Here is a 19,913-nt window from a genome sequence, read left to right as displayed (position 1 = left end):
TCAGAGAGGGTTTACACCTCATTCTAGCAAGTTTCTTATACGTTGCGGGGCTTTCTGTTCTGATGACGGTTTCGGTGCAGAACTTCCAATGGAGTCTCGGCAGATGAGTGTTTTATGGAGTTATAAACAGCACTTTTCAGGCCTATATAATGGGAGATGTTTTTGAAGAGAAGTAAATAGGCAAAATGGTACGGACCCCTCTTGTAAACGCATTATTTATGGGTTCGTTTTCCGTGTGGGTGCACACACCTTTCTGGACAGCTCAGAGACTGTATAACCACACTTGGAGCAGTTCTTTGTCTAATCAGTGACATATGTGTTTAAAGATGGGGAAAACCAATAATTTGTCCCTTGCCAGAGGGTAAAGCATAAAGCCAGGATTTATTTGTGCAGAAAGATAGGCAGCTGAAGCACTGTGTCTTCTTCCAACCTGACCCTGTGCTGTCCTTTGCAGTCAGTGTGTTAGGGATCAAGATTTATGTGCAGATACCTTACCGATCAGAAATGGCAGTAATTGTACGGTCTTAGCTCTTACTACAGCAGCTCTTTCTCTCTCTTTTTTTTTAAATTTACTTTTTTCTTGGCTGCTGTTTGTCTCTTGTACAAGCGAAGTAATTTGTAATGCAAACTGACTATGAATTGTTTCAATTGCTGACTTCAGGGAAGCAATAGACATGATGGACATAACATTATACAGCATAATGGACAAATATTATGCTACATGCCCTTGCCGCTGGTAAAACAGAACAAACTCTCCTAACACAAATAAACGAACTGAAGCTGCAGGAGGCAGTTTTGCACCTTCTGAAAGGAACGAGAAGTTCTGAAATGACAGATCTAGGAGGGAACGTACCAGTCTGACCCTGAAGGCTTGTGGGGGCTTTCAGAGGGAGAAGGGCTCTCGTAGATGGGGAAGAACTCTTCTGTATTATAATAATTAATGTCAAGTATTTGGTTTTATTACATTTCTCTCACCAGAGCTGGGAATTAAGCGGCATGAGCAAACTGGGGGTTATATCAGTGAGATTTCCTGGCGATGTGGGACGTGAATTCTGCCCCATTATCACTTCCCAGCGCGGCACACTTGTGAGAACGGGGGGTTTTACCGTTTGCTTTGCTCCCTGTGTGGAAAAAGGCTCTGGGATGGCACTAGAGTCACAGAAGGAAGCAGAGACCCTGGGCAGATGAACAGCAAACTTGACTTTTCCCCCAGCTGCGCTGTTGTACGTGCCCGACCCGCCGCCTCGGCTGCTTCTGTGGTGGTTCAGGGAAAACAGGGTCACGCCAGGAACTAGAAATTTTGTCCAGGGATGTTGCTCCACGAGATAAGAAAATTCCATTTGTGTTATCTGGAGATGTGAGTTGAGAAGAAGTCAATGGCCTTATCTACAGCATAGCTACCTGAGGCGTGTGGAAATGCAGCGTGAGTGTCCCGGGTGGGGCAGAAACGCTCTGTTATCGCGGGTGAGGAGGGAACCGTGCTGCCCGGTGCCCAGCACGGGGTGCTGGACGGGGGGAGAGGAGGACGACTGCACCAGGGATGCTGGTGGAATTTCTGCACCATGAGGCGGGGCGGTTTTTCCCCTTCTAAAACAAGGAAAGCAATACTTGGTTATCTTTTGGCTTGACAGCAGAATCATGTTGCAATAATCCGAGGGCTGTTGATTCACCAGTGATTTATTTAAGTTGTAATCATAATAAAACCAATTCTTTAAGTTAGAGTCTAACAAAAGGTGGACTTTGGGGATTTATGTATAAGAAAGAGTTGAACAGATGCTGGAAATCCTCTAGCTTGCATATTTTGTGTATAACAAACTATTACTTCACTCTAACATATTTTGAATTATTTTGTCATGAAACTGGTGTCTCAAGGCTTCCTGAATGGGGGAGACTGAGTTAGTGGTTCAATCTGTTTATGGAAGATAGAAATTATGTCACCATAATGCAAAGGTGTGTTAAAATAAAACCTTGAATTATGGCATCATTCTTTCAGCTGGATTGTGTGTTTTAAAATAGTCATTATCATGGAAAGAAAATGTCTGTGAGCTGGCTGTTGGAATGCATGTATTTCGATGTTATTAATCCTAAAATATGAGATTTTTATTACCTAATGAAAACAAAACCCAACAAAGCTAAATATATGCTGAAGAATAACACCCAGTCCTGCAAAAAATAACGTATATATTTGTGCTTATATACAATAAATGATTTTGGTTTGCTATTTATTTAAATGGGACACAGATTTCTCTCTCAAAGCGCCATGAGTTTAATCCCAGTGTGTGAAATTAAGACTGAATACCAGCCTTTTCACATTTGGAGTTTGTGTTAAAGCCACAAGGACTGACAACATTTGCTTTCCGTTATGGCATGTTAATCTAGAATAAGTCTATTGAAGTTATTATAACAATGAGAATTTAAAGTAGTTGAATAGCAGAACTTTGTCCTTTTTAAACTTTACTTCGGGGTTATATTTTCTTTCTTGCAGACTCCCAAACAATACAGCCAAGCGCTAAACAAGAGTAACAGAGTTCATCTTTACTGTGCATTTCTGGACTATAGGTATGTAACATAACTTCAAATTCTTTACCTTGGTTTAATTAAATTGCATATGATCGATGCACATAATTGATGCTAGATATTAGCTAGATTCTTTTTGTTTTCTTGCTTTCATGGAAATAGTTATAGAAATGGAGCCACTGGTTAACAAAAACCACAATCTCATAGTGACTTCTTCCCGTAAATAGGGGACTTGTTATTCACAGATCCTGCGTTAGGCAGGTAATTGAAAGGCTGAAAAATTTTGGAATCCAAACTAAACTGCAGACTGATACAAATGGTGCTTATCGCAGTTTCCGAGTGTGTTCTCTTGGGCAAATTCTTGGATGTTTTAATGGAAAACCTCCAGCAGCGCCATTATTTTTGCTCGATCTGTGCCTGTGTCACACCACAGCTGTTTCAGAGCCGTGAATTTGGACAACACGTGGGATGAAGAAATATTATGGCCCTGAATGCAAATTAGAATAAAAGAGAACTAAACATCGCCTTAAATTCCTCTCATAAAACAGGAACAATGGAAAGGCAGTAGCCACTTTTTTTAAACTCTGAATATATTTCATCTGTTTTTGGTTTCCAGATGTGTTGCTCTTACTGAACTAACCGAGAAGGAATACAAATAGTGAATTTTGGAATTGATGGGGATTAGCCATTTTTGAGCCATAGGGTATAATCCTGATGGCCATAGCGGTGCCGCGGTGCCGTGATCCCTCCTGTCCAGCACGCACGTGGGAACGGCACCGCCATTGTTTTATTCCAGTCTTGTTTCAAGCCTGTTGAACCGCCCCAGCTGTTGGCAGTTACTCGTTGTTATGGTTACGCACAAATTACGGTAAATTAGAAACAGATTTCACTGAAGCAAATTAATATGGCTGGGCCATTGTTCTGTACTGTTTTCCATCGGGGCCTGGGCCCTCGAGGCTTTGCCTCAGGATAGGAAATGAAATACAAAATCTGTCCCTCCTAATGAGTTTTATTTGTGTCAAGATGGTCTTATTCCCCAGTGCATGGTAATTAAAGAACAAGCAGTTGGTTTCTGACCTATGACGGACTCTCTCTGAGAACTCGAGGAGGGTCCCAAAGGAGAGAAGAAGGGTGAGGTAATACCTATAGTTAAAATAAGCGCCAAGGAAAGCACAGATCACTCCGTCTCACTTCAGGACCTGGAATAATATCAAAAGTAATACAGGGTTAAGCAGTTTGGGTGGGCAACCTCGGGTGTCTGAGCCCATGGAGCCTCAATCAGTCTGAATGGATTAATTGGGCAGGATGAGTGGATAAGGGAGAGGCAGCAGATACAATACGCTGACTTTGACTTGTGCTTATTGACTTTGATACTGTAGTTCTCACAACATAGAAATTTGAGGCTAGGTGGGTGAAATGCCATAAGTGGGTTGCACAATGTTAAGAAAAAAATGTAGTTATCACTCATTTGTTGTAAAACTGGGAAGAAATCTCTAGTGACGTTCATGTAGGGGTTTGATATGGGACCTGTTCTGGTTAATATTTTCCTTAACTATTTTCATGATGGAATTGAGAAGACACCAGCAGTGTTTGTGGATGCACTAGCCTGACATGGCTTTCACATCTTTATATCTGCTGTATAGTATAATGCATGTCAAATTAACCTGCATAAGATGCATTTTTGATAGAGATTATGTTCCAATTTTGTGTGCTTTGCAGCAACGGGACGGGCGTCTGGTCTAACGAAGGTTGTGTACGAGAGAGCGGGGACCTCAACTACTCAGTGTGTCTTTGTAACCATCTCACCAACTTTGCCATTCTGATGCAAGTGGTGCCTCTGAAGGTAAGACAGAACAAAGGAATAAATCTATCTGTCCAAACCAAAGCATAAATACACCAGTTGCATCCTCACACCACAGTAAGGGATTGAAACTAGGCTAATTTTTACCCAACTCAGATTGATTCCTTATCTTGCTTTCTGGGATGATGTTTTAATAGCTCTTGACTTTATTTATTTTTTTAAAACTTTTGGTAACTGAAATGGAGCATGAAATGAAACACGTCTGTGGTAGGTGGGAATTCTCTTTGCTCTCACTCTTCAGGCATGGTTTCTTGAAGTATTAAGCAGAAAAAGCAGTAGAAGACATTGTTCAAATGACTCTGGCTTTTACGGTTACATTTGAAGACAGAGATAGCTGAAGATGTGGCTCTTTAAGGGTTTTGGTGGTGAGATTTGTGGAACATGGAGAGCCAAGCTTGCCCTCCGTGGGAAGCTCTGCTGCCAGCTGGCCCTGCTGGCTCCCCAAGTGCCTCCCTGCGGCTCACCATTCACCCCATTGCCAAGCAGGTGCTTGTGTAAAAGGAACATGAGAAACAAACTGGTGCTTTAGAGTAGAGAGTGAACCCCTTATGTACAGTTTTCTCTATGCTCAGTTCCTTTTCCAAAGAGTTTTCAAGCAAGCCTCTTTCCAGCTGCAATGTGACACTTCCCTTGTTTACCCAGCACAATATGCTTGCTATTCATGCTCATCACCACTTTCAGATGGAGCTTTGATGGCAAACACGTTGCTCGCCTCGCTAGGGGTGTTCTTCTCTTCATGATACCTTACAATGCCTTGAGATTCCCCCAGAGCTGGAGCAGTGTCTGCTCCTTGCTGGGAGCTGCTGCTTCGTGCCTGCTCAAGGACTCCTACAAAACTCAGCACCAGGCAAGCTCAACTCTGTCCTGGATCTTTGCAGGCAGACAGACAGACAGACAGCACAGCCATGAGCATGAGAAATACGTTTTTACTGCTTTATTTGGGTGTGCTTCCATCAGAGAGGATCTGATGGAGGTAAGGATGAAGCCCTGTTCAGACCACCCTTGGTTAATAAACAGTGGATGCATAATAGAAACCATTTACAAATCATACATTTAAAGAAATGTATACTGATCGTCTGTCAAATTTATAGTCTCTGGCACATTCTCAGCTCTCCACAGACACCATCCTAATAACATAAATTAACAGACTGAAGAAGAGCTTCGGCAGGACTGCAGGAGTCCCACTGTCACGTTTGTCACCGTGTGCTGCTAACAAGCGTGGCGTTCTCTGCGGTACAGCTGGAGGGGCTTTGCCGGCTCTCTTGGCGTGGATGCATTGACTATATGTCCATGTCTCAGGCTCCTGTTAATTAGTTCGAATGGATTTGCTCTTCTTTTAGGCAGTGGTTTTGCCCGGACAGCTGCTGCTGCGGGACGGGCTGCGTGTGAGGACAGCACAGGGGTTCCTGCAGATGGATGCAGAAGTCGGGCTGCAGCGTAAGGGAACTCTAATCAGGGTTGTTCCACTGAGCAGCTCCAAAGCCTTTTGGAATGAATCATCCCAAACTGCAATTGGGAGTTACTGATTCAGTAACACTGTTAGCGCAGCTACTCACACGGTAATGCTGGCTGGGTGGTGTAATGCCATCCAAGGCAGGGGCACAGGTTGGAATAACATGGTTTGCTGTCCAAAGAGCTTAATACCCACAGTGCTTTGCATTAGTCAAACCACATTAAGATGAGGGTATCCTGTTCAGGTCACCCAGTTTTTATCTAACCGTTATTACCTTTATTACTTATAAAGCGCCTAATGACCACAGATGGTTTCCAAGTATCATTTTTCTAGGAACTCTTCATACCTGTAATAAAACGCAGCTTTGCCTGAAGAGCTTCGCACGAAGCCAATGAAGGCTGTCATCCCGTGATGTGCTTTAATTGCAGTTCCTCTGATTGGGCTGTTATTTGGCCCCTCTCTCAGAGTTCATCAGAAGATCTCATCCCAAATCTTTGACCAAGATATACCCTTTAAATTGAATATTTAGGATTATCTTGCAGTAGTAATATTTTTAACCAGTGGAAGAAGACAAAGGTGTCTTCACTGTGTAATTGGCGTGAAGTTGAGATTCAAGCAAAGGCGAGCCGCCTGGCTTTTGAGCTGTGCAAGCAGATTATGCTCAGTTACAAATTCCTAAAACATTTGCTAAGTATTTGCTTCACATATCTAAGCAATAGAGCCTCCTGAATCAACTACACAACTGGGAACTTCTCCCGGGCGCCCTTGGAACCCTGTTAAGTAAATGTTAAAATGCTGTAGATTTTAAACACATATACATGTTTATTCACCGTGTTCTGAAATTCATGAGCCGAGGTTCAAAGGGCCCATATAAATCACCCATTTGAATACCAGGTTGTCAGTGCTTTAAGAAATTGTTACAATGGTGTTGTATTTGATCTTGAACTTTTGTATATTTTATTTTTCTTTTTATAAATGGAGTTCACAGATAAATGAGACAAGAAAAAGCGAGGGTGGATGGATGAAACTGCCCACATTTGAACAGTTCTATTTTTATAGTTATTATATAGCTGTGGCTGTATAAATAGAAATGGATGAAATTTTTCCACATCAACACTGTTTTTGACAGAATATTTATTTTTTGTCTAGATTCTGTTTTTTTTTACAGAAGGGCTCTGCTTTTCACAAAAAAAATGTAAATAAATTATTGGGAATGGATTGCCTGAAAACTGGGGAGGCTTTCATCCAAAGCTGTACTTTGGTACAAAAAAAAGTAGCCATATTCTTCATGGGAATTCTGCTTTGGGTGCTTTATATTGCATTTTTTCTACAGAAAGTCCCATTTCCCTTTCTCTCCATCCCATGGGTAGGTGCAGCTCTCAGGGCAGCAGAAGCAGGCAGACATCCTCTCCAAGGGCGCCGTAACTGCCTTTAATCCAATGCAGCGGTCTGGAGAACTAAAAGCCTGGATGAATAATTCTACATTGCCTTGCAGAAAGGCAGGCAGCTGCACAGGAAAGAGTTAATACAAATACAAAGGGGGATATCAACCATTCTCAAGTCTAAATAGATGCGGTGCAGAGCAGTAGGTATGGAGCAGCTCCAGAGCTGGGAGAACATCTCTGGAGAGCGCTGCTGCTGGGCAGCTCCAGTGCAAGGAGTGTTTGACTCGGCCCATTTTCACCAGAATAATTATCTTTTTGCTAAAAATAAAAAAAAAGGGTAAGTTTTCCGTTATTGAGACAACACAGGTTTTTAAAGGCAGTTTGCTGTTCACAACTGGAGAGTACGTTGCACTCTAAACTCAGACAAAGCCAAAGCGTCTCTAAGCAATACTGAAAATAAGTGACCTTTAAGATGATCTTTAAGGTCCCTTCCAACCCAAACCATCCTATGATTCTGTGATAACTCTTTGTCAAGGATGGTGATTTTTCTTCTGGGTTATGCTAAATTTAAGCAAGAATCTCCTTGCTTAGCTCCCTCTCTTTGTTCCCTCGCACGGTCAAGTCTGGCTTTTCCATGGACAGAATATAGCACGAGCCAGAATCCATGAGCTTGGATGAACCCAGTGCTCCCTTCCCGCTGGGAATGGTCCAGCTCAGCTTCTCTCACCAACAACCAGCAGATGTCTCTATATATTTATGCAGTTTGTGCATTTCTTGTGGGCATAAATGCCTTTATATATTCTCAAGATTCTTTACCATAGCGATTTTATTACAAGGTACAGAACTATGTTAATAATTCATGCACCCGCTTGGAGAGGAATTACGATGCCATGTGGATTTTGTTTTGTTTCAGTGAGACATTCATAGGGACAAAATTGTAGGATATTTTGCATCTAATGGTGCTTTCTCATGAATACTTGAAGTATTGCAAGATGGGGAGTGCTGACAAATTGTTAGACATTTATGGGGCAGGCTGTCAGGTGGGCCTGATTTCCAGGTAGCATGGATATTATAAGAAGTTCTTAGGAACAATGTGCGAGTTCTTGATCTTTACTCAAAGCAGGTTAGATTAACCCAGCCACTATTCTACTGTATTCCAGCTGGCAGCAATGTACAGAGACTGAAATCTGCTGAGATGGAAAAGCACTTTCATTCCGTTTTTCAGAGAAAAAGCAAAAGAGAGGTCACAAAGAAAACATTTAAATTCTGCAATTTTAACATAGATGTGTGCTATACAGTGGTGTGTGGAGGAAAAGAGCTTTGAGTGCTGTGAAATAGCTAAAACCAAGCTCGGATTACAAGTGTAGTTGAACACTACTCCAGATCTTGTGTTTGTTTCAGCAAGAGCTCGACCACACTGAAGTCGCGGTGATTGTGAAAGAACGATGTGGACAACACCGATCAGCTTGAGACACATGGGCGCAGTTTAGTGCTGTCAGTGAGGCAGGCGATTAGCAGTTTAACAAGTTTATTTCAGGAATGAAATGACAATCTTGGAAAAACTTAGGACCATGTGGTGCTCAGATGTCAGCCTGGCACTGACCTCTTAGCCTGCTGATGAATTGGCCCACATGGAACGCCAGAATTATTTGTGTCTTTATCACTCTGCTGCTAAGCCTGTGTCACGGCTGGCCCAAGTTCATGCTTGCTTGCTGAGATTCATTTATCGTGTTTGTTTTAATTTGAGAAATGATGGCATTTGTTTGGAGTTCTGGGGATTAGTGATGAAGAATTGGTTTAAATGAATAAATAAGTTAATTGAAGGTAAAATGTGACTGAATACGAGCAGAATGTTCCTGAAGGGACATGTTCAGCCCTTGGTTGCCTTTGTGAAGCTGCATGGATGTAATGAGGGTCAGCACAGAGTCTGGAAACTTGGTTGAGAAGTCTTTTCACAACTCTGATCAAGTTAGTCAGATTGAGAATTTTACAATTGCACCTCCCTAACAAAATGGGACTTTCAGAGTAGTTGTGCAGATACAAACGAACTCGTGTTCCCCTCCTCTGGAGAACTCATTGCTCCGATCAAGCTGCTCTTCCTGATGGGGGAAAACATCCCTCACAGCAAATCATTGCTCAAGGTGCACTCCTGGGGATTCGTGTCTGTCTTTCTCATTCCTCAACCCACAGAACAGTGTTCCAGCTTTGGCTTCATCTGCTGCAGTCAGAACAAGCCAGTGCTGCAATGTTATAGTTAGGGAGACAATGGTGCATTAATATAGCTGTGGTAGGAAAAAGAAATAATCCATCTAGTTTGATGTGTTTACACTGGTTTATGTTGGCTGTTTATGTCCAAGTGGAGGGCACTCGGGGTGATACGCTCCCCGTGGTGGTTTCCTTGTGGGACGGTAGGACAGAAGTCTGTGCCGTGGGCCTGGACAGGAGCCGCAGAGGAGGAGGTGGAACACGTTTCCTTGAGTAGCATCTTCTGCTGGCAGGGCTGGGGACATCCCAAGCTCCAAGGCCACCTCCCGCACCAGCGGCACCTCCAGCTGAGGGCAATGGCCGGAGGAGAGAGGCCCATTGCTGGGCTGGGAGGAGAGCGGGGCTGTGCTCCTTGGGGCGGTCAGATGGAGCCATGGCACAAGGTACTTCCTCGACAGCAGGAATCGAACCCAGCACGGAAGAAGCCACGTTTCAAAAGCACTCCAAAGAAAATGCAGGCGCTATTATTTTATTTTGGGCAGCTTTAGTTCCCCTCATCAGTCAGTGGGCCCTATGCTCCTGCCAGGAGACACGCCAGCCATCTGGCAGGTTTGATTTTTATAGTGATCCAACAACCACAAAGCATGCCAGGCTATTTGTACCATCTGCCACATAAATGTCATTTCAGCAAAAGGATGGTGGACACCTGGGGACCCAGAGTTCAACAATTCTTTTAAAGGGGAAATTGTCTCCCACAGCAACATAGACTTTGAGCTTTGGGTCCCCCTCCCAGAATGAACGAGGCAGGACACAAATGTAATGTTTATGGCCCTTAGATTTGTTTTTTCCCCCTATTTTATCCTCTTTCTGTCTTTTCCAATTGTCAGGATATAAAAATGACTGCTATAAAGTTCACATGTGGATGGGCATTTCCAGCAAGGTAACAGTGTCATACAAACTGTTGCAGATATTGTTCAGGTCTTTAAACGCATTTTCTACATTTCTAAAGTTAGACGTTTTTTTTTTTCCATCCCATTTGTAGTTGTTCTTCCATAATTCGAAAGAGAGGATCAATCAATACAGTTCAAGCTGCCCACCAATGGGCTTGAATCAGAGCAGCATTTATAAAGGGGAAAATATTTAAAAGCTTCTGATCTTGCAGCTGGAGCTATAGAGACAACCCATAGCATCTTTAGGGAGCCCTGGGTTTGGCTGTGGGGTTCTGTCCACAAAAGGAAAGACATCCCAAATTCCTTCTTTTGGGCAATATGTGTGTTTCTATTTTGTCATGTTATAGCTGAGTCTGACAGCAAGTTTTGACAATGTGTGGCTGACTGACAACAAAGTGCATCTATTTGTGTCTATAAAGACTGTTTTGAAAGTGTCATAATATTGTCAAATGTTTTAGAAACATGGCGCATAGGTGTATAATTTATAAGTCGGTAACATTATTTTCCTAAATCTAATATTGCAGTTATTAATCAAATGTTGCACTCAGGGGGGATTAAAAGAACAATCTGAAGTAATGAACTCTTTTCTTAATTTTTCACCCAGCTGAGGTTCAGCCTATATAATCCAACAGGACAGTGAAATGGAAATGATGTGACATTTTCTGATTTCTGCTGTTTTGCAATTTTAATATAATTACTTTTCTCAGCATGTTTTGCATTGCTGGGAACATACAAAGAATAATGCCTTAGCCCAGCCATTTTTCTTCTCTGTTGCATATTTAAAAATTGGGTAGGCATTCCAATTCTTTTGGTCCTTGTTTATTACCATTGACAGTTTACTTAGCTGAGGAGACCTCTGCAGACAGTTTAAGCAGCCCTTACCCATCAGGTGAACAAAGACGAATCAGCCGATGTATTTATTAGGTTGGTGTAAAAGTAATTGCGGTTTTTGCATTGTTGAAATTTGCCATTTGCTATTGGAATACATTCTTAAGTGTGGATACGTTATACTTCGTTTTAATGCGCTTTTCTCGCTTTCTGTTTTTGTGCTACTGACTTATCACTTGCTGTTTATCTTATGCTTATTTTAAACTATGGAAGTGATATTAGACAAAAAGCAAATTCGAGTGATTTTCTTACTAGAGTTCAAACTGGGTAGTAAAGCAGCGGATTGAACTCTCAATATCAACAAGACGTTTGGCCCAGGAGCTGCTGATGGACGGACAGTGTAGCAGCAGGTCCAGGAGTTTCCTAAGGGAGCTGAGCGCCTTGAAGATGGGCAGCGCAGTGGCCACCATTGGAACTTGGCAATGGTCAACTGAGAGCGATCGTCAAAGCTGATCCTCTTACAACCAACTTCTAACCCCGAGCCATCGCTCATTCTTTGCTATTCCATTCCTTTGCCAGTGCAGCTCTGTTAATTTTGATGAAAGGAAATAGGAGAATTTCTTGTTCTGTCCTGAATGCCATAGAATTACGTGGAAAAAGCTGGACTAATGCTGCAGGATATGAAATCCCTCCAATTCCTTGGAGAATTGTTTGGCAGTAGCTGAATTTCACTCAGCAGAGGAGAACAAAAAAAAACCACCTCTTTTATTTTGGAAAAGCACAAATATTTGAGAGTTCTCTAATGGTCAAAAGAGCTCTTTAGTTTGAGAAGGACTCTATTCTAATCAGAATGTTTAACAAAATAACACAGACTTCATTCTTATGGTGAAAATGAAAGCACTGAGCCATTTGGCAGCTGGGTCATCTTGCTGTCTGAAGGATTTCCCCATAAAAATGTTATGATACTGCACCTTTATCCATGACTGCTCTCTGTTGAATATCTTTAAACTTAGTCATTCCGTACTCTTAAGTTTAGTCTGTCTCCTGTATTGGCCCTTTTCTGCCCTTTTTCTCCCCAAAGCCTGGTGCAGGGGAAGTTCAATGCTGGGGACCGGGAGATTCTTGGCTCCTGAGTTGAAATGTGTGTTTCTGAATCAAAGCCCAAGCCTGGGATAAGGAAAGTAGACATACTAACATTCATTGAATTTTTCTGGGAGCTGGGTATTTAATTGTGCTCAACCGCTCCGAAAAATCCCAGAGTCTGGCAAGAGCCCATCGCCTCTCTGCCCGCCAGAGCCCGCTGGCCCCACAATGGGGTTTGTTCTCCTCGTTGGACTCGCTGATGGACTTTTGGCTGTTAATTGGAGAACAGAATGAGTCCGCTCTTGCTGGAACAGATGGACAAGTCTTAGGCGTATGGGCAAAAGTAGCTCCTTTGGTATCACAGCGGATAATCCGCTGTCAATACGGCATTGAACAGTTCTGGAGAAGCACTGCAAGTCTTAGGCCAGACATGAAGGCAGGAAAACCACACTGCTTTGTGTTACACAAACAGAGGTGTGAGGAAGAATTGCAAATATCTGATTTTGTGGGTCCCTTCCAACTCAGGACATTCTATGATTCTACGATTTTCTAATCCCCAAACTTTACGATACTTTGGGAACATTGGCAACTCAAGCGCTTCCTTTAAGCTTCACCGAACTCAAAACTTGCTGCGTGTGATTTGTAATGAGCAGATTACCCACTGTTTCATGACGTCTTGCCCAGAACTACTTTAAAAGACAACGTGGGGTTTTAAGAATGCTAATTAATACCTTTGCAGAGATATTTGGGGAAATTCTAAATGTTTCATGTCATGGTGAAATGTTTTAAATAAGCAGCCAACCACCAGGCTGGGCTGCCGATGGGAAGAAGTTCCTCTAATCCTGAAAAGCCCCATTCGTAGCACTTTATTGCTGCTCACTAGGAGTCATGGAGTTAATAGAGAATGGGAATTCAAAAGCAGTTCTGCTGGAAGTGGCTGATAAAGGTGATAGCCCTGCAAAGCATCACTCTCAGAGGCTTTTCTTCTCTAAACTCATGGTATCAGGTACACTGTGGCTCTATACAAGTACTCTCTGGGTCAAGCGAGCCTGTTTTTTCTGTGAGCTGTGGTTGTGCCGTTAGGTTTGGCCACACAAAAATCCTCCTTGTGGTCTCAGTGAGCAGACTGAGCCTCCCGAACTAAACACGAACATTAATTTGAAAAGAAAACATGGTGTTATGTACCTAACAAAGTGCTTGGCAAGCTGAAGGTAAACAGAGGCTTGTATTGTTATTATTATTTAATATATAAATAAAGGCCTCACTGGACAGAAATTGAATTTCAGCAGCCTTTCTGGAGGCAATTAAAACCATTAGCTTCATCAGTCGAGGCCAATGTTTTACTGTCTCTGAAACACTCAGGCTGCCAAAGTTAATTATTCATCCTTTTCTTAATTGGATTCAGATTGCATTTTAAAGGTGAAGCCTCAATAGGGTTGGCCGAGCCTTAATTTTTCACCCCAAGAAATGTCTCAGAAGAGATCGTTTCAAGCCTTTGCAGGAGGGTTTGAGAGCCGATTTCAGCCCCGGCCAGCGGCTGATCCTCCCAGTCGCTTCAATAGAGTAAAAGCCATATGTCTCTGTAATTAACTTTGTGGTAGGAATGCTGCTTTGGGATGGAAAGCTGATCAAAAAGGACACCGACTCGCTCTTGTGTTTGAACTTAGGGCAAAATGCTATTGTCTTGTCTTACATTTGTGCCAGTAAACAAAAAACATTTGGGTTCATGCAATGTATATGGTATATAAGCACACGCAGAAAATAGCAAATTCTGTGTTCTACCAGTAAGCAACACTAAAATACAAATGATAGGGCAAATATAGTCCTTAGATTGCAGGGCTTATTTTTTAAGGCTGAGAAGCTTTTTTTGGTTCAAGAATTTGCCTTTTATTGGAAGAAGATGAATTGCTTTTCAGAAAGGAGATTTCAAAAGCAGTTTAGACAGTGAAATTACTGCTTTCGGTGGCTAAATTGTGAAGCTGTAATTTGGTATGTGGACAAACCCTTTCAGGATCGGCTGTGACAAAGCTTGTTTTAAGTATTAGAATTCAGCCCTTTATCTGAGGGGTTGCCTCTAAAGGCAGACACGGGGATATTCTGCACTATGTAAAGAAGAAAATTATAGATTAATACTCACCCAAAATGTCCCTTTCTCCTCTGGAGAAAGCAAAAATAACCCCTTTGCAAGGCAGAAAACATGCTGTCAGCTGCCTGAGAGGTGAATAATGAGAAAAAGGGCCAGAGAAGGGGACACGTGGAAGGGGATGCTGGGCACAGAGCGCCCAGTGCTGCCCAGACAGACACTCCGGTCCGGCCGGTTGTATTTTGTGAGTCTGTAGCCCCTTTAGCTCTCTGATGGGTTGTTGTGCTGCATTGTATATACGAGTGCTCATTAGTGTTACATAAATAAGTAGGTTTTCTGTTCTAGATACAGATCAAAGGATTTTTCATGTCTAGCCTAATGGGCAAGACTTTCAGCCTCAACTGACCTTTTCCAGATACTCCAGAGATGAAAAGTACCATTCTATTATAATCATATATTTTCATTTTGCAGCACAGCTATTTTTAAACAGATGAGTTAGATGCCACTCATTTTCTTGTTCTTAACAACATCATCAAGGAAAAATATATATGTTCGGAGTCTGAACTGGTATCTTTCCAGAACCATTTCTCAGGCCATGCGGATGCCTGTGATTTTCCATAATAAAAATGCACTAGCTTCTTTTATGAGTGAGAATGAAGGCGAGACAATCGTCTATAACATTGCAGATGGAAGTAACTGTTAATACCAAAACGGTCAGATCTTTGTCCCTGCTGTTAGTGACCCTTGCAAGGTAAAGGGTGTTACAGCCTGAACTAAAAGAGTGGGAGTTTCATATGGACAATGCATTTTTGATTTGACTGTTTGTTCAAGCTGAAACTAGGAAATATCTGTCTTTTAGTGCTCATGATTGCTAACGCTCGTGACTGCACAAGCTCGTTTCCTAGCTTTTCAGCTTGTCTCAGTGTAAGACAATGACCTTATAAGCTCAAAGAAGCAAAATCTTTTAGAAGAAAAGAATAATTTCATGTACAAGAGTGAGCGTCAGGCTCATGGGACTACTTCACAGATTGCCCGATGTTTTATTTGGTACTTTTTAATGATCTTTTCTTTAGTAATAGCCTGATTAGCTTTTTTGTGCTGACTACAAGATCATCCCAAATTACCGTCTTATATTCTATGCCATGAACCGAGTCTGGAAATTTGGAAAAAGACAAGCTGAGGTCAGATGGAATCAGCTCCTATCAGGCATTGGAGTTTATAAGGAATTGCGATGCACAATGCTCTGACAATCCGGATACTTCTAACAAACTTCATGCTTGTTATCCCTTACAGCCTGAACACAGACACACAACATCCAGCTGTGCTGGAACAGCTGCCTTGTGGGAAGTTAGGAAAGACCTGGTATTTTAAATATAGGTTCTCTTCTCTCCTGCACCATATACTTTTATTTAGAAATGTGCCTCCACACCCTGGAAATCATTCCAGGACTTGTTTGTGTGCTGTATCCTCCCCCCTGCAATTCGTATCAGCCCAGAAAGGAGCCGCTGGGAATGGGGACGCTGCCCTGCACCCCAACCCGCAGTGCAGTTGGAGAACAGCCCTCACAGGCCCCATCTCACCCCAAACACGCAGAACTGGGTCAGAACTCCCCACTCCTGTTCTTCACACCGGGCAGGATGAGCCTGTGAATTGCAGCGAGGTTGCTTTGGAAATACCAGTTACCAGACTGATGTGGGGAATTGATTTAAGAGCGTCCTTAAAGCATCATCAGATTTTGGTTGACTTTACCAGAGCAAGAGCACTTCATAGATGTGGGGACCTATGTGGGTTATTCTAGATTAGGAGTGAATCTTCTACGCTTTGTTGAGAAGTGGTTTCTTTTGTTTTGTTTGGTTTTGTTTTATTTTCATTTCTAAGTAATACAGGCTCCTCTTGGGACAACTTGATTTATGTCTTGTCTTTCCCTGCGGAGGTTTCTGGAGGAAGACTGAGCTAAAACCCAGAGCAAGCCTTTCTTAGGGGCATGCTGGTTACAACAGAGATTAGCTAGGAAAAGATGTTTGTGTGATCGTTACTTTCTCTCGGATATACTATGGAAAAATACAAACGCTTTGATTTTTGCCCATTTCCACTAGATGGATCCCCTGTATCTCCCGTACTTGTGTGTGACAGTCAGACATCACCTTTCCTGCGCAGACCTTACCCGCTTTGCCAATGCAGACGCTGTGATAGACCCCGGTCAATCAGAATGAGCACTGAGCAGCTTTGACCTCAGTAGGGAACATCTTCTGGCTGCAGGTGTTGGGAGTGAAAGAAAGCCTTGAAGTGCAGAGAAATACTGATTTCTGAGAGCCCTGAAGCTACAAAAGCTTCCTCTGCTCCCCTCCTCCCTCTGTAGAACTGCAAACCACCTGTAGCAAGAGAAAGGGATGTGTATTGGAGCAATCAGGAAATAAGGTCCATGCATTTTGGGCATGAGTGAGGAAATCACTTCTAAACTGCCCAGTTTTCCACGTAAGTTATTCCTGTTTCAGGAATAATCTGTGAAGAATGGCTACACATGGGGGATGAGGGGTGATAGGAGCTTTGTGTAGACATCATATGGACCCTTGAAGCTGGTCTGGCACACAGAACACTTTTGTTTCTGTAAGCGATGCTGTCCATGTCAGGGAAAAGAAACGTGTCTTTGGCTGAGAGAGAAGAAATCCTGAAGAGCTGCATCGTATTTCCTCGGAACGGTAACACCATAGCAACCGCTGGCCATCGCTTGGTGCTTCTCAGATTGCGGAGCAGCCGCAACCTGTTTGCTGTAAAACTCACCGCACGTGAGCTGATATTTATAGGAAAACGCACCTCCACAACACGTCGGTTTTGTTCACATTTACAATGATCTTCTTTTTTTTTTTTCTTTTTTCTCTGCTCTAAAAGGAATTTCAATAGTTTATTGGTAGAACTGGTTTGGTTTGATCATCTCTGATTAAATACTTGTTGGAGGGAAAACTTTATTTTGTGTGGGAAAAGAATAGAAAATCCCAAACTTCAACGATTATTGGAGTTACTGTAAAAAAAAAAAAAAAGGAAAAAATATTAGTATTTTTCAGAATAAATGAATATTTTGAATGAGTTTTCAGCTAATAATGTATAGTAAATAGGCATTGGAATAAAAAAAAAACCCACAGTATTTCAAATATCAAAATGAAATCTTTTCGATTGGCCACATTTTTTTTTCAAATCTTCAGTTTATGCAAATGTCAACTCAATCCAAATTCGAGTCAGGAAAATTCTTCTGAGATGAGCAAACTCCTTCCTGCCCGGCTCTGTTCTACTTATTATATATTAATATTGTCTGGCTCCCTTTGCTGGGTGCGGCTTTTTTCCTCATTCTTTTATGACAGCTTGCATGGACAATTAAAGCACACTTTCTGATTAATTTAGGAAGAACAGTTAAAACAAACTGAAGGTATCCAGGCTTTTCCCTCTCTACAACCACCTGAAAGGAGGTTGCGGCATGGAGGGTGTTGGTCTCTTCTCCCAATTAACAGGCAATAAAACAAGTGAAATGGCCTCAAGTTGTGCCGGGGGAGGTTCAGATTGGCTCTTAGGAAGATTTTTTCACGAGAAGGGTTACAAAGCGTTGGAACAGGCTGCCCAGGGCAGCGGTGGAGTCACCGTCCCTAGAGGGGTTGGACAGATGTGTCAATGAGGTTCTCAGGGCTGTGGTTTGAGCCAGAGTTGGGTTCGGTTGGTCTCGATGAACTGGGGGATCCCTTCCACCCTACATGATTCTATGGTTCTGTGAGTGTAGCAGTGGACACTATAGATTTAAAGATTAAACGCTCATGAAATTTGAATTATTTCTTCAAAAGGTGCGTGTAGGTAAAAGCAGAGGCTGAGAGCAGAGGCTGAGAGCAGAGGCTCACGCTCCGACCACTCATGCTGGGCATTTTCTGTGGCTTTCTGCTCTGTAGATGTCAGTCCAGCTCCTCCAACAGGCACCGAAAACACGATACATTAAACAAAATGAGTGGGCTATAAATGGCCTGTGATTTATGGGTGACCTCGGTTTGTCAGCTCTCACTGCTGTGAAGCGCTTCTGGTATTTGCACAACGCTGTAAATTATTGCAGCGCGGGGGCATTAGCGAAGTGTCCTGCGAGCTGTGAAACATCCCGCCGCTGACACTGCTTGTGCAGCCCGAGAAACCGCGCTCATCTCAGAGAAATGAACTTATTCTGAGGAAATACTGACTTATGAAGTGAAAGAAGGAACCAAAATGCCACGGGCATGTGGATGCCCTGGCTGCGCGACTGAGTTTGGAGCTGACTCTTCATTTCCCCTGTTAGAAACAGCAGCGCATGTTTGCGAACATCAGCTTATATATGGGCACACGGAGGAGGAAACATTAGGTGCAGGGGGGGCTGACCTGTGGTTCTGTGGTGTCATAAAGCAATTAATATTTTTGTAATTGTTTTTCCTTTGTGTACAGCTAACAAGAGAACACCAGGTGGCCCTCTCCTCCATCACTTACATTGGCTGCGCTCTGTCCATCTTCTGCTTGATGATCACCCTGGTCACATTTGCTATATTGTCGTGAGTAATCTAATCTTAATTAACTGCCGAGCAACTATGATGCAGGAAGCCAAGCAGTGGTCCTTTCAGGTGCTCAGGATAAAACAAAAGCTATTAATTCTACAACCTTCCTTAATTATATTCTGTACATGTATTTGTAACGGTTGGTTGGTTATTTCTTAATTACTTTCATTTCCTGAAATGGGGTGGTCTTTGAATAGCAAGCTATTTCCATCTTATGAGGTATTTCTGAGTTTTTGCTATAGATTTTTCGCTATAGATCAGGAATGTTGCAAGGAGGCTGTAGAAGGCTTGGAGCACAGGAACGGGATTCTCGTCTCCTTTTGCAGACTAAACCACGTACTTCTTATTCAAGAGTTTGGTTCTTTATTTCTATGACTAAGCATGTTTTTTGGACATCCTGTTAAGTGGCCAGTTTCTAGGAAAAATGTCTTTCTGAAGCCCAGTAAACCGATTGTAATGTTTGCTTGTTCCAAATCCTGTATTATTTTTAAGTGTTCAGATCTGTGCTCGTCATACTTGGATCAAGCGTGCAACTCGTGGCAAAATTCACTCTAAATAAGTCCAACATTTGCCTATCTGGCATTGTGCTGTTTGCATGTTTAGGTTAAGGGGAATGATCGGCTCCATTTTTGTCTGAGTGCAAGATTTGATGTTACAGTGTTTAGGAAGGAAAAAGGAGCAAAAGGAGCTGGTGATGCTGCTGCTGGGCTGCAAAGTGCTCGAGAAACCAAAGGCAAAGGGAAGACTGGGACAGAGAGCTTGGACCCCAGGGGTTGCGCACCCTACCCGCATACAACACCACTCAAACCGCCCATTAAAAACAGTCTGATTAGGTTTTCACCGCCAAGCGGGGCCTCCTTAAACAGCCGCAGTGAGATTTTGCAATGTACTGTTAGATGACCGTGAGGTAAGCGGAGAGGAATCTGGCAAGTTCTTTGCTACTCCACGTACTGGCAATGACAAGAGCTTCCCAGGAGGGCAGCCCTGCTGGGTAA

At 42.7% G+C, this 19,913-nt stretch overlaps 1 protein-coding gene across 1 annotated transcript in view; it reads left to right on the top strand.

The window, feature by feature from the left end:
- ADGRD1 (adhesion G protein-coupled receptor D1) overlaps positions 1 to 19,913 on the top strand; it is a gene marked incomplete at both ends in the record, with an annotated part of 115,518 nt that overhangs the window by 58,145 nt on the left and 37,460 nt on the right. The window contains 3 exons of the mRNA XM_080355477.1: positions 2,486 to 2,559; positions 4,237 to 4,360; positions 18,812 to 18,915. Of these exons, the coding sequence (XP_080211603.1) occupies positions 2,486 to 2,559; positions 4,237 to 4,360; positions 18,812 to 18,915 (302 nt within the window). The remainder of the gene's footprint in view (positions 1 to 2,485; positions 2,560 to 4,236; positions 4,361 to 18,811; positions 18,916 to 19,913) is intronic.

The sequence above is a fragment of the Nesoenas mayeri genome (genome assembly GCF_963082525.1).
Source record: "Nesoenas mayeri genome assembly, chromosome: 17".
Lineage (NCBI taxonomy): Eukaryota > Metazoa > Chordata > Aves > Columbiformes > Columbidae > Nesoenas > Nesoenas mayeri.
This window is presented reverse-complemented; position numbering and strand designations above follow the sequence as displayed.